At 32.8% G+C, this 13,600-nt stretch overlaps 2 protein-coding genes across 2 annotated transcripts; one reads left to right on the top strand and one right to left on the bottom strand.

Moving 5' to 3' along the window:
- Positions 1–1,985: 1,985 nt before the first annotated feature.
- LOC18022997 lies at positions 1,986–3,208 on the bottom strand. The gene has a single exon (XM_006405361.2). It carries the CDS (start codon positions 2,982–2,984, stop codon positions 2,139–2,141), a length of 846 nt encoding a protein of 281 aa, XP_006405424.1. The 5' UTR covers positions 2,985–3,208; the 3' UTR covers positions 1,986–2,138.
- Positions 3,209–7,340: 4,132 nt separating this feature from the next.
- Positions 7,341–9,971, top strand: LOC18022996 (cytochrome c1 2, heme protein, mitochondrial). Its single transcript, XM_006405360.2, has 8 exons — positions 7,341–7,459; positions 7,694–7,781; positions 8,222–8,433; positions 8,714–8,993; positions 9,068–9,139; positions 9,235–9,351; positions 9,463–9,528; positions 9,633–9,971. The coding sequence occupies exons 2-8, from the start codon at positions 7,722–7,724 to the stop codon at positions 9,747–9,749; spliced, it is 924 nt and encodes a 307-aa protein (XP_006405423.1). The 5' UTR covers positions 7,341–7,459; positions 7,694–7,721; the 3' UTR covers positions 9,750–9,971.
- The last annotated feature ends 3,629 nt before the right edge of the window (positions 9,972–13,600 follow it).

Raw genomic sequence — 13,600 nt, 5'->3', positions numbered from 1 at the left:
TTATTTGTGGATTAAACTACATTAAAAAAAGTTTTAAGAGACCAAATTTTTTTTCTCGCTTGTAGTTAGAGAAATCTCAGATACGGTTTTGCCTCCTAGCTGTTAAAAAAAAAAAATTGAATACCTTAGGAAAAAACTACAGTGATATTGCTTTAAAAAAATATGAGTTTTTGGTATTGTACGTAATTCTTTTAGTGGTCAATATATTTTAGATTTTAGTTGTTTCGAGAAATAGAGACACGTGATAGGCTCCTATTAGTTTTCTCGTCAACCACAAATTCCATCACTGTTACGAATTTCCACCAGCCGCGTCACAAGAAGGTGACACCAACGTACGGTAAGATTCATCGCACACAGACGTTTCAACGGTTCAGATCAATAAACGTAGGACCCAGGAGAAAAACAATCTCAGGTATGGCATGACGTCAATAATCAAGAAAAACGACAATTAAACAGAAAGCGAAAAAACAAAAAATAAGTGAAAGCTGATTGGTTGATGTCTTTCTCGGTCGAGATGCCACGTGTACTTTTCTTTCCTTGTGCGTGTTTGAGTGTTCCATAACCACTTTATTTATTCCCTCCCTTCGATAGCCGATCTTTTTTTCTTTTTGGCTTTTTATATTATTTTGTTTCTTTTATAACTTTTCTCTCAGCCAATGAAGCATTTCTCCATATGTTGAGATTCAAAAGCCACGAAAATTTATTTGAGATGTGATGTGATCATTATTATTGGCCACTGCGGAATGGCTATAGCCTATATCTAACATGCGCATATATAGCATGTCGACACACACATCTATAACATCATCTCATGTATATATACGTCTAGTTAAGTAGATAGCATGCGAGTTAATTACGTAAATGCCTATATATAGTATATATACTTTAATTCAAGTAGATTAGTGATAATTTTCCTCAATCGGTACCCTGAATTTTGCTGAAAACACATGTTTCTGTTTCTAATAAATACTCAAAAACTCATGTGTTTTTACTTTTATGGCATGCTACTAATTTATGTTAACGTTTTTGCTGAGTTTTAATTAATATGAATATTATATGTACTTTAACCATGTTATTTTATCCAATAACACTAAATAACATTATTCTACAAAATATATATTGTTGTATAATGGTCAAACGGTCTTGAAATATATTAGCAAAAAAACGCTCTTAAAATATATATAAGCTTTACTACTACAGCAAATATTTGCTATAATTAAATGCTCATTTGTATATATATACACATTATACCTAGCTAGTGATTAGTGAAATACATTATATGTATATTTATGTACGTATACGTGTGAGTGACTATTCACATTTCGTATGTATACATTTTGCGTGTACCTTATACTAAATTGCTTTAAAGTTATGAAACTTAAAAAGTCATAACCATGAGATAAGATTGTCCGAAAATTAGAGACTGAAAGACGTTTACCAGGACCAGATGATATATATCGAGAATACTGTACTTAAAACACACGCACACATCGGATTCTTCTCTTTATATATGCACTGTCACTTATCCATATTTGTAAATACGAATATGTGTAGGCTGGTGCATGAATCCATATATATATATATATATTACCAAGCACAATAATAGTGTGTCCCAAGTTCACCATATGGTTATATTGCAAATTAAGATTTGGTTATATTGTTTGTAAATTATGTTCTGATGATAATCGGTAAAATTACTGGTGATATCTTAGCCTATGACATGCCAATTTATATGATGATGAATATATAAGGACATATAAATAGATATCAGTTATACTATACGATCGAAATGAAAGAGATAAGTAAGAATCAATACAAAAGCCAAACATTGACATCTTTTTGTTTAAAGCATATTGCCAATCGATATCTGACATTATGGCAATTTTCAACCTATATATATAGTTCTCACACAATTTATTCCGAAAGTCTTGATTCTCAAGATCTTCCCACAGTAATATATTTTTATATACATATATAATATTCGTTTTCTCTTTAATTTGTATTACTTATTATAATTTCCCAATTAAACGAAGTGCCAAAAAGTGATTAAGGTTTGAGATTGTGATATGAACCTTAACCACATGATCTTGATCTTAATTAATCTTACCCTCTCTAAGCATCGCTATTCTCTAGCTAACTCAAAGCCAAAGAGTTAGAGCTGCACTAGTGTCCAACCTCCATGCAAATCCACCAAACTCCATCTTCCACACATCACACGGCACCGTTTTAACATACCTGGTCTCTCTCCACGTGTACTCAAGTCTCACCTTACACGTGAAAGTTCGGTACTCACAAAACGTCGTCGTTTGGTCAACCACCAACCACACAATCACTTCCGGCAACAACCACGACGGCTCTTTTTCGAATCCACCGTCTCCGGTTACTGTCCTCCGGTAAGCCTCGTTCACCATCACCACACGATTCGAACCATCCGATACGAAACCAGGACACGTGTCTTTATCTAAAGCGTCCACTATCTCTTCGTCTGTACACCCTAACGCATGGGAAACGGAGCCACCGTTAACGGATTCCACCGTAACCCACGTCTCCACCGGAGCAGGATGCACAACGTCATCTCCGACGTGAAACTTGAGCCACGTGGCGGTTTTACAGGTTTCATCTCCGATGATTGTTTCCACCGTTGGATCGAGATTATTATTATGATCCAATCTCAACGACGACGTAGATCTCTCAGGCAAGAGCTGTAGCGTCACGAGATCTTCTCGGACATTCTCCGGATCTGTTGAGGTAGATCTAACCCCGTTCTTTGATCGACACGTGGCTTTATTGTTGTTAGAAACCCTAACGTACTTTCTCTTCGTCCTTCTTTTGCTCGTGTCTCCGACGATTAATGGTTGACCAGTCGTTGTCGGCTTCGGAGCGATCGGACGGTACTTTAGCATGAGAGTATCAACAGAGCTCTTAACTTGCGCCTTATCACTTGCGCATCGTAGCGTTCGCCATAACTCATGATCTTGATTCATTTCTCTCTCTCTCCTCTTTCTCACACCTCTTTAGCTCTTCACTCTCTCTCTCTCTCTCTCTCTCTCTCTCTCTCTCTCTCTCTCTTTCCCTATATTCTTTCTGTGTCTCTCCGGTGGCCGAAGAGATTATCATTCGGGAATAGGATAAAGCCACGTGTCTAGGGCAAAACATATGAGACACTTGAATCAGTGGATATTATGGTTGGTTATGTGCTTCTCATATCTCTTGCGTTAAACTATAATTTTATGTTTCTTTGTTGTTATTTTAACTTTTATTTTCCGATAGATCAGCAATAAGTTTGCCAAAAAAAAAAAAACACGAAATTTGTTTGTTTTTATTTTTTTTAAGCGATCTATAGCCAAATCTTACGTTTCTAACCGATTACTTGTGACACAGTTTACTGAAATCTCAGGATTAGAGTTGACGTGCCTTTTATTTTAATAAAGCGTCTTTTAAGATTTAACTAGTAAAAGACTGTCCCTCAGAGTAGGATTTAAATTTGTTAGTCCATATGTATATAAATATATATATATATATAATAAGTTTAGCCATAAGTAGTATATATACATATATATATACACTAAAGGGGACTTTATATCAACGGATTAATTAAAGATACGCAAGCTTAGCCAACGATTACAGGTCATATGCTGGCTCATAAGTTTGACAAATAAAAATATTTGTGCGCTATATATGGGCTGATATGCATGTGTACAACAATATACACTTTTATCGTAAAAACGTATTATATCAAATACTTGTTATTTATGTACATATGTATTTAGCTATGTCTAGACTGACGAGAAACTTTTTATATATAGATTAATTAAGAGTAAAATTTTATAAGACCTACTACTAATTAATAATCCCGTTAAGCTGTAATTAAGTTAGACTCGTTTTTTTAAAAACATTTTCATGAGTTAGACTCGTTTAGGGCTTATAATTAACAATCTAAGAGTTTTGAGGAGTACCCTAAGTCCCTAACCCACGACGCATAACAGCAAACTCATAATTTTTATTTATTTAGTTACAAGTATATCAGCTCTAATCTACCTCCTCTTCATATGTATGTGTATATGTTAATAATACATGTTTATTTATGTGAGTTTGAATGAGTACATACATGAGTTGTCAAATCTAGTAAGGAAGCCAGAAAATCTTGAAACAATGTTGTAAACTTGAAACTAAATACATACTCTTAGTTACATTTCTAAGCAAACATTGGTTTATTTTAGTTTTCAGTTTATTTAATATATAAAATGTACGGACACTAGAGGGTTCGGTTTGACATGCTATTAGTTTGTTCTATCTATAAATGGCATGATAAATTACTTGGTAGCAACTATTTATATAAAATATGCCTGTAAATCTTCTAAAATATCTTGGACTAACCTTTAATTACAAAAAAATATCTTGGACTCGAATCCTATGAATGGGTATTGAGATTCGAGATACATTAATTAAGCTCTCCGTATTAAGAAGACAAAGAAATATGTATCGTACTTTATCAATAAAAGAAACAAATATGTATGGTCGAAATCGATTAATGTTAAATTCGAAGCAGACACACAGAAACATTAATTAGACTATAAGCTATGTGAGTACGCATATTATATATTATTATATCTCTCCACATACAATCATGCACATAGGTTCACATAATTTAATTGGATGGTTATCCAAAGTACCCAATAATTATGGGAACTGAGATATGGGATTTGATTGCTTTAATTCTCTTTATTACTATGAGATTTAAATGGGTGTTATGGGTCCTACGATCAGGCTAAAACAGCATCTGTTGTTTTTACCATATTTCAAGACTCTTATGGTCCCTTCTCATCCCACCAATCACATTGCATGAAGTGTCCTCCATTTCAAAGTCGAAAAAGCTGTCATGTCAGGGAACATTTGGAAATATATACGTATACCAGCTATCTATATATATATGTATCTATCAACTATAGACGTGTCTCTGTATGTGGAAGTGTAAAACAATAAGTCCAATAAGATGTGTTTCCTTTTGTTTCGTTGTTGCACATTTGATATAAAATCCAAATCAAAATGACTGTTGTTTATTTATTACAAGCAAATAGTTGGCGTTTATGTATACTCTTTTACGAGACAATACAGGAGTATATCGAAAAGGAAAAAGAGTAATATCAAAAATGTCTAAGATACAAACGAAATCAAGTGTGTGGTTGGTTAGTAGTGGAAATTAATGCTCAATCTTTCTATAATGAAAAAAAAAAAAATCGGAAAGGAGGATTTACGCAAGAAAAGATGCCATGAAGAAGACTACGCTTGAAATTTCTTAGTTACATAATATCTAATTCTTTTTCTTCCATTTTTTCAGTTGTTAATAGTTGAGTTTTCTAACTCCTTGTTTTCTTCTAGTTATCTGTTTCGACGTATCTAATAGAGATACATGTACGCGTGTCCTCTATATAGAAGTGTAAAGGTAAAGCAACAAGCCAATAAGGTATGTTTCTTTTCGTTTTCATGGTTGGTCATTTCATACGTATACCCAAATCGTAATAAGTATAGGTGTTTTTTTTTTCTAACGATAAGTTTATCACTATGCTGGTTAATTTCTCCTTTCCAGATTTGATTCGGGTTCAGTTAGTTTGATTTGAGTAAATGTTTAATTGACCTTTAGGCTTTAAGACCAGGTACATAAGTGAACCTTTAAAATTTTTATAAGAGGAGTTCATAAGAATTTAATATTATTATTTTTTGGATTTAAAAATGAAAAAATTAAAACATGATTTTCAACCAATTATATGCTTCTATGTAGGATAGAGTCGGTCTCTTCAGACTTTTTGGGAAGAGATGAGTTCATAAAAAATAGGCTTTTTTTTTAATCGTTTTTACATATGAAACTGTGCCAACTCCATATAAACTCCTGATGAACATGCTCTAACCATATACAGTAAAACCTCTATAAATTAATAATATTGGGACCATGATATTTTATTAATTTATCGTGATATTAATTTATAAAAAAAATTTGCTTTCCGCAGATAATTTTCTAAATTTTTTTTTGAAATAATATTATATTTTAAAATTCAACAAATCTCATAATATAAATTATGATTAACAATCATAACTATCGCAATAAAATAAATTTTTAACACCATATTGGATTGTCCATGTAAAAATATACATGTTTATAAGTTTAAATTTTATAAAGAAGACATGGCTACTATCAATATAATTGATGATGAAGATAACACTACAATACATTTAAAAACATTTACAAGTAAGAAAATCAATTATCACATCAAAAAATCATCACAAATTTTGAATGTATATAGTAAAACAACAATCAAAGCTACTAATTTAATAATTAGAGAGATGAAAACCAATAGGATTTCAACTTCTTTGAGTAAAAACAAAGACATAAGTCATAGAAGTTTTACTGTACAGTCTTTTTTTTTTAATATTTCATATCAAATCAGCTCGATTAGATTTTCAAATTCAATTTTATTAGAGTTTTGGTTACTTTGTGTTTAAATATTGGACAATACCACTAAATGAGCTTACTACACCCACAATTTTGGCAAAACAACAAAGAGTTTTATCTATTTATTATTAGCAAACTACTTTCAAGGAGGACGTAAAGTATAGCGCGTTTTATTTCTCTAAATTTCATGTTAGTTTTGTACTGATACTCCATTTTTCAACATGTTATTTGTTTAATTTGACAAGTTTTCGTAACATAATGATGCAATATATACATGATTCACCCTGTTTTTTTAGTTATGGTTTCGCTTTCGATCTTTTGAAGGGAAGTTAAATTGAACTACGGTAAAAAAAACTGCAAAGATAAAACTATTTAACCATTAGACTAAAGGCATTCTTCCTGAAGCTATTTTTAATAACATGTTATTATTTTTTTTTAGTATGACAAGTTTTCTAAATATGATGACATGCAGTTTATAGTTATACATATGATTCATACTATTTGTTAAAATCACCCGCAAAAAAATTATTTTAAATTCGGTTTCGCCACCTGTATTTATGCTATCTTTGAACCAAACTTAATTAGGCTATCTAGCAAATAAACCCTTGTGTTATTTGATCGGATTTGTTTTTTCAATCCCTTCATGAAGGGTAATGAAATGGAACGACGGTAAAAAAAAAGACCACAAGTATCAAACTATTTACCCATTTAACTAAAAGGAAATTCCTCATTAAATATTTTCCTTATAGATTTTTTGTTTTGTGTTTCTCTCTTAGCAAAATGGTATAAATCTAATGTCCCTTTGTTACGGTCATTTCTATTAAGGCCTACAATACATTATATTTGGCCCATGGGCCTTTAAAAGCCTAAAGGTGTCGTGTGTCACAGTCGCGTCATCGAGAGGAATCCATTTTCTCTGGTCTCTGTTTACTTCGTCTTCCTCCTGTGTTCGCATCTGTCTCTCTATCTCTCGATAGTCGTCAATCGCCGATCCTGTCACTTCATTTTCCGGTGAGATATTTCTCTTTTTCCGATCGTTATATCTTGCCTCCGAACCGTTGGATGTCTTCTTTCATTTTTTGCTTTGCTGGATATAAAATTCGTGGGATCTGTATGTAGAATCGAAATTCGAGGGGCTTATCAGGCATTTTTGGATATTCGTATATGTGTCTTTGCATCAGTATATCATTTGTTGATTACGCTGTTTAAAAGTTTCGTCTCTGTTATTTTTCTTTTCTTATTCAGGTAATTTATTGGTACAAGCTTTCATCAAATGGTTGGAGGAGGAGTTATCCAGCAGCTTCTGAGGAGGAAAATTCAATTCAAATCAACGGTGAGATTTGATCTCCCTCAACATTTGGATTTTTTGTTAGCTTCGTTTGTTTTTGCTCTCTATATATCTGGGATTTCAGGTGCTGATCTTTTTTGAAGAGAAGAATCTTAGGATGTTTTATTAGTTGTTTTTTGTTTACTGATTCATGCTCTGAGAGATTAACGTTAGAGAATTGTTTCTAGAATTTCCTTGGCGTATGACATTTTGGGATATAAGATTGGGAGGTTTTAGTCTTTGGGAAGAATAAAGACTAATTGTTGGTGGAAAAAAAGAGTTTTTTCTTGACGCAGACATTTTGATTTCTAATTAGAGAGTATAAGTCATCTTCGATTTGATTTGTGGCAATCTTTTGATTGTGCATTTGTTAACCATACAACTACTTGTTTCTTGCCATTTTTTTTTTTGAGTTTTCTTACTGTTGTTATGTGTTATCTACACAGGCAACTCCGGTCTTGTCATTGTTTTCTTCGAAGAAAGCTAATGAGGATGCTGCGTCTGCTGGTGTAAAAGCATTTGCCTTGATGGGTGCTGGTATTACAGGATTATTGAGTTTTTCTACAGTAGCTTCCGCTGATGAAGCCGAACACGGCTTAGAGTGTCCAAACTACCCTTGGCCACATGATGGCATTCTCAGCTCATATGACCATGCTTCGTGAGTTTTCATACTACACTTTTGTCACAGATGTTCTTCTTTATAACTTATAAGTCGAGTTTCGACCTGTCAGTATAGTTGTAGTGTAACACTTTAGGAGAAGTATTGACAGAAACTAGGGGCTGCCTTATTGTCACAGATGTTCTTCTTTTATAAGTCGATTTTCGACCTGTCAACCAGTATAGTTGTAGGAGAAAAATTGACAAATTAGGGACTGTTATATAGTAACATTTGGCGAATTCGAGATTAATTATTTGTGGTTGATTTAATGAATGAGCAGAATCCGTCGTGGTCACCAAGTTTATCAGCAAGTCTGTGCATCTTGCCACTCAATGTCTCTCATCTCATACCGAGACTTGGTGGGTGTTGCTTACACAGAGGAAGAGGCAAAGGCAATGGCAGCTGAAATCGAGGTTGTTGATGGACCAAACGACGAAGGTGAGATGTTCACACGACCTGGTAAACTCAGTGACCGGCTTCCTCAACCATACTCAAATGAATCAGCTGCGAGGTTCGCCAATGGAGGAGCGTATCCACCTGATCTAAGTCTTATAACGAAGGTCCGTTCTTCTTTCACTCAATTTAGAGAATCCATCTTCTGTGATCTAAACATCTCTGCTATATGTTCTGCCAGGCACGTCACAATGGCCAAAATTATGTCTTTGCTCTTTTGACTGGTTACCGTGATCCTCCTGCTGGAATTTCGGTAAATCTCTATTGTCTCTCCTGTTTTCGCAGTACTCGTCTTATTACAACTTCCAAGTGTTGGGTGTTGAAAATAGTCTTGTGATAATGGCACAGATCAGAGAAGGGTTACACTACAATCCTTATTTCCCTGGTGGAGCAATCGCTATGCCAAAGATGCTCAATGATGAAGCTGTGGAATATGAAGATGGAACCATCGCTACAGAAGCACAGGTTAGCTTAAGAAGTTAATTGCAGAGACTGTAGAGCCATATCAGAGCTCATCTCTCATGGAGTTAACACATAGTTTTTAACTTTGCTTTTGTTTTTCCACTGGTGGTGTAGATGGGTAAAGATGTTGTATCATTCTTGTCCTGGGCAGCTGAACCAGAAATGGAAGAGAGGAAATTGGTAACTGTTTCTTTGTTTGATATGATTACATTTTTTTTCTTTGAGTCTACTATTATCAGACATGAACTTAGATGATCTTTTTTGTGTTCATTTTGTGTGTGCAGATGGGTTTCAAGTGGATCTTTTTACTGTCTTTGGCTCTGCTGCAAGCTGCATATTATCGGAGACTGAAATGGTCAGTTCTTAAATCTCGTAAGCTTGTTCTTGATGTTGTGAACTAAGACCCGAGAAGAGCAGATTTATTTTTCTCGAGGGTAATAAGCATAATCTTGAAAGGGGGTAAAAATGGTAAAATCCCACTTTTTTTTGTTTCGAAATATTTGAAGGGAAATGTCTGTTTTTCGTTTTTATTTATCGTTTAGAGATTCTTCTATAATGAGGGAAGAACAAGTAAAAAGAAAGCTTTTTTTCCAAATCTCATCACACATGATTTTGAGATTATATTATTTTCTCCGTTTTATTTATTGTTTTGTCTCACACATGATAAACCGATCTCAGTTCATCATTCTGGTTTGTCTCACATAAAAAAATATGTTGTTTTATTGTTAATTTTAGACTGGCAATATATCCGAGATTCGAGATGTGATCCTTTCTGATCTATTTTGAAAATTCGGATATCCAAAATTGACGAACTTCGATCTAGATAATAAAAGCCACAAAATTAATCAGATCACAGACCTTTAAAATTTTGTTTATTGCGATCCATATATTTTCAAGGCCGACTTTACATATATGATTTTGCAAGTTTTGTTAACATTTTTCTTGCTTTCAGACGTTTGAGGATCGACTAAGTTATTTGGTGCTTTTGAATCGTCAAGTTGATTGTCCTGGGTCGATTCCCACTCTGTACTGCAATTTTTTAAAAAAAAAAAGAAAACAAATTCAACTCGGTTTAAATAGTACTCGGATAATTTGATGGTCAATTTTAAAATTTAAAAACTATACATTTGAAGATTGATGTTCTCTGCTTTAACAAAAAAACACCATATATACGTAATTGTCAAATTTCCAACAAAATACAATATTGGGAATTTCAGGGGTAATTGTTTCTTTGTGTGTGTATGTGCTTAAATTAGGAGTAATTGTTAAAACCGAGAATTAAGTAAATACACGTCACAGATTCATGTTAAATTCTATAACAAATGTTAGACGCACGATTAGCTTGGATTTTTGCGTCGAAATTCCAAAATCTAATGCTTGTAGCTTCAGCTTTTTAGCTATGTTGATCAATGTTCAAAAGTAAAAATATTTTTTTAACATATGTTTACAGGTTTAAACCAAATCGAGCATTACATTGTTGTCAATGAATTTTTTTTTAAAATTGATTAAAATAAATTTTACGTGTAAATAAGAACAATTACACATTATTTTTTTCTCATTTTTAAATTTTCATTCGAACATATAAATATAATCATATATTATATGCTTTATGTGTCATTGTTCGTAGTCTAAAAAGTACGATAACTGTGATCTAGATGGCTTCTGATGAAAAACACCATGAAGATCATGATTTCGGTCATTAAAAACAGATCTAAAACAGCAAATTGATAACAAAAACCTTTGATGTTATGATCGTCCAATATTGCTGAACGGTGATATTAATATATTTTAATTTTTATAGCTTTTTATAAATCGTGAGAGAGAGAATTTTTTTTTTATAGAAATAATTTTTATAATATAACTTTTTTTGTTGTTATATATATATCTTTAAAAATTAATTAAAAATTCATAGTAGCTGAGAAATCTGTATTATTTTTTTTGAGATTTTATTAATATTAGATAAACATCATGATGCGTAATTATTGCGTATGATGCTAGTGATAAGTGAGCGATATATAACTAACGAATATTTCTGAGAATATTTTCTTAAAAATAATTTTTCTCTCTTTTTGAACGATATATAACTAGTAGGTTCTGACACCTCAGCTGCTTTTACATTAGACGAGACAGCTCCTTTTACCCAATGTATCGTCTGCTGATACATCAGCTGGTCTCTTTTAAGTTTTAACACTACTTGCATCTTCACTATTGTATTAGATTCACAGAAAATTATTGACTTTAAAAGGTTGTGCCAAACCAATAATTACGTATACATTGGGAAACAATATATATATATATATATATATATATATATGTATGTGTAAATCAGAAAATTCAAAAAATCTAGACTGTGTGGTATACCCGATACTGTATGCAAAATGATTCCTCTCAAAATTTATAGCATACTATAACTATCAAAAATTATAAGCCTTAAGCAACTTTAATTTGTTCATTGCATTTTAATTTGGGTGTATATGATATAAAGAGTGGACTGCCGGCGTATATGATTTCATGAACAAATTTGGGTGTATATGATTGTTAAATACGTATTTAGTATGAAGAGTGGAGCCACACTCACTGCATTTGTAGAATCAATTCTTTGAATTTATTTCCTCTCGCATATCCCACATCAATATGATAATTCACATTCTTCTCACCATAGTATAAGGAAAGAGGATGGTCATCGTATTTTTTTTTTTTTTTGGGTCGAAAGATGGTCATCGTATTTGTGTCTTGATTTTTGCTAATAACGGTATTTTATAAACATGGATTGTAGACAAAAACCTTTAAAGCAAAACTTCTAATACAAACCCAAGTTCCAAATTTGAGCTAGACAAATGATTGGAATATCCTATTCCCGAATTTATATTCAAAAATAGGAACAATAGCAAGAAAATAGGAGGTGTTTTCATAAAAAAAAAAACGGTCTTAACTGATTTATTAATCTTTTTACTGATTAAGTCAGTTTTTTTTAGATTATCCAAATTCCTAAATTGAGTTGAGTTATCAAAGCTACTGTATACACACACATATGTTTGTCTATTTTGGGATGTATGTACAAGTAAAATGATATGAGATACGATATATCCCTTTCACAATAAAAATTCTAAAAAATCTATAATAACTCAAAGTTTTCCATCTTGTTTTTGATCAGACATATTTTGGATATCTTTTTCAATACTAAATTATATATTCATATTTTTTTAGTGAAATAAAACAGATAAAAAAGGAAATAAAATATGCATTCAACTCAACTAGAAACCCATAAAAAAAATTAATTAAAGTTCAAACAATAAATTTTTATAAATCAATCAAATCACACATAATATTGCATATGAAAAGAGAGAATGTCCATAACCTAATTTGAGTATGATATATGGTACTGCACAAAAATAGTACATTACTCAGAAAGTATTAGAGTTTAATATGACACGATTCAATTGGCTGGCCTTTTTTATATGAGCTCTAGCTATTATCAACATGGAGAAAAACGAATATATATACCTTACAATTAAAAGTTTTTTCATTACCATGCATAGATTTTTAGAGGAATATAAGCCGCTCAGCACATTATATTTGTGCAAAAAGATCAATAAAGAGCACTATGGAGAGTACGTCAAAAGTGGTGACAACTTAGAGGATGAGGCGGTTCATAGCTGTTACGAGTACGACTTCAGAACTGTAGTGGATTTTGTTCTGCAAAATGGTCTACCCAAAGCTACAGATAGGGAACTGTTATCCCATTTGAACTACAATTTAGCATGTGAAGCAAGCTCCTCCCAATGAGAGAATGCATACAATTAAGGGTGTTTTCAGGTATAACACCTTGCAGGAAGCTTTGGAAGACTACAAACTCATCCAGTTGCTGCCACTTTGTGTTGTTTTGAAGGCTGGGATGATGAAGAGATTTACTATGACCCTAAACGTGGTGCTGCATATCAAGGTGCTCACCAGGTGTTAATGCTTTCGTGCATAGATTATGAGGGAAAGAGGGTGATTAAGTGCAAGAGCATGCATGACACTCACAACTGCAACCGTGGATACATGTATGTATCTAGTTATGTCATGCTTATAGAGGTTGCAGCCACAAGAATGAAGCATGCAGCTTATTCATGTCTTGCAGAACCTCAATATCTCCTTTCTGAATTCTTTTCCATCGACATGGACATGACACCAAACGCAAAATTCATAGAGGATACCAAGAAAAAAAAGAAAAAAACCTGAAGTTTATGGTTAGTGGTTACACAATCTT

This window comes from Eutrema salsugineum, unplaced genomic scaffold (genome assembly GCF_000478725.1).
Source record: "Eutrema salsugineum unplaced genomic scaffold, Eutsalg1_0 scaffold_14, whole genome shotgun sequence".
Lineage (NCBI taxonomy): Eukaryota > Viridiplantae > Streptophyta > Magnoliopsida > Brassicales > Brassicaceae > Eutrema > Eutrema salsugineum.
This window is presented reverse-complemented; position numbering and strand designations above follow the sequence as displayed.

Bases quoted from the DNA above. Each gene is read 5' to 3' on its own strand.
- LOC18022997 (XM_006405361.2), bottom strand. From the start codon at position 2,984: ATGAATCAAGATCATGAGTTATGGCGAACGCTACGATGCGCAAGTGAT.
- LOC18022996 (XM_006405360.2), top strand. From the start codon at position 7,722: ATGGTTGGAGGAGGAGTTATCCAGCAGCTTCTGAGGAGGAAAATTCAA. The intron at 8,434-8,713 runs GTGAGTTTTCAT...ATGAATGAGCAG, and splicing joins AGCTCATATGACCATGCTTC to AATCCGTCGTGGTCACCAAG. The intron at 9,529-9,632 runs GTAACTGTTTCT...TTGTGTGTGCAG, and splicing joins AAATGGAAGAGAGGAAATTG to ATGGGTTTCAAGTGGATCTT.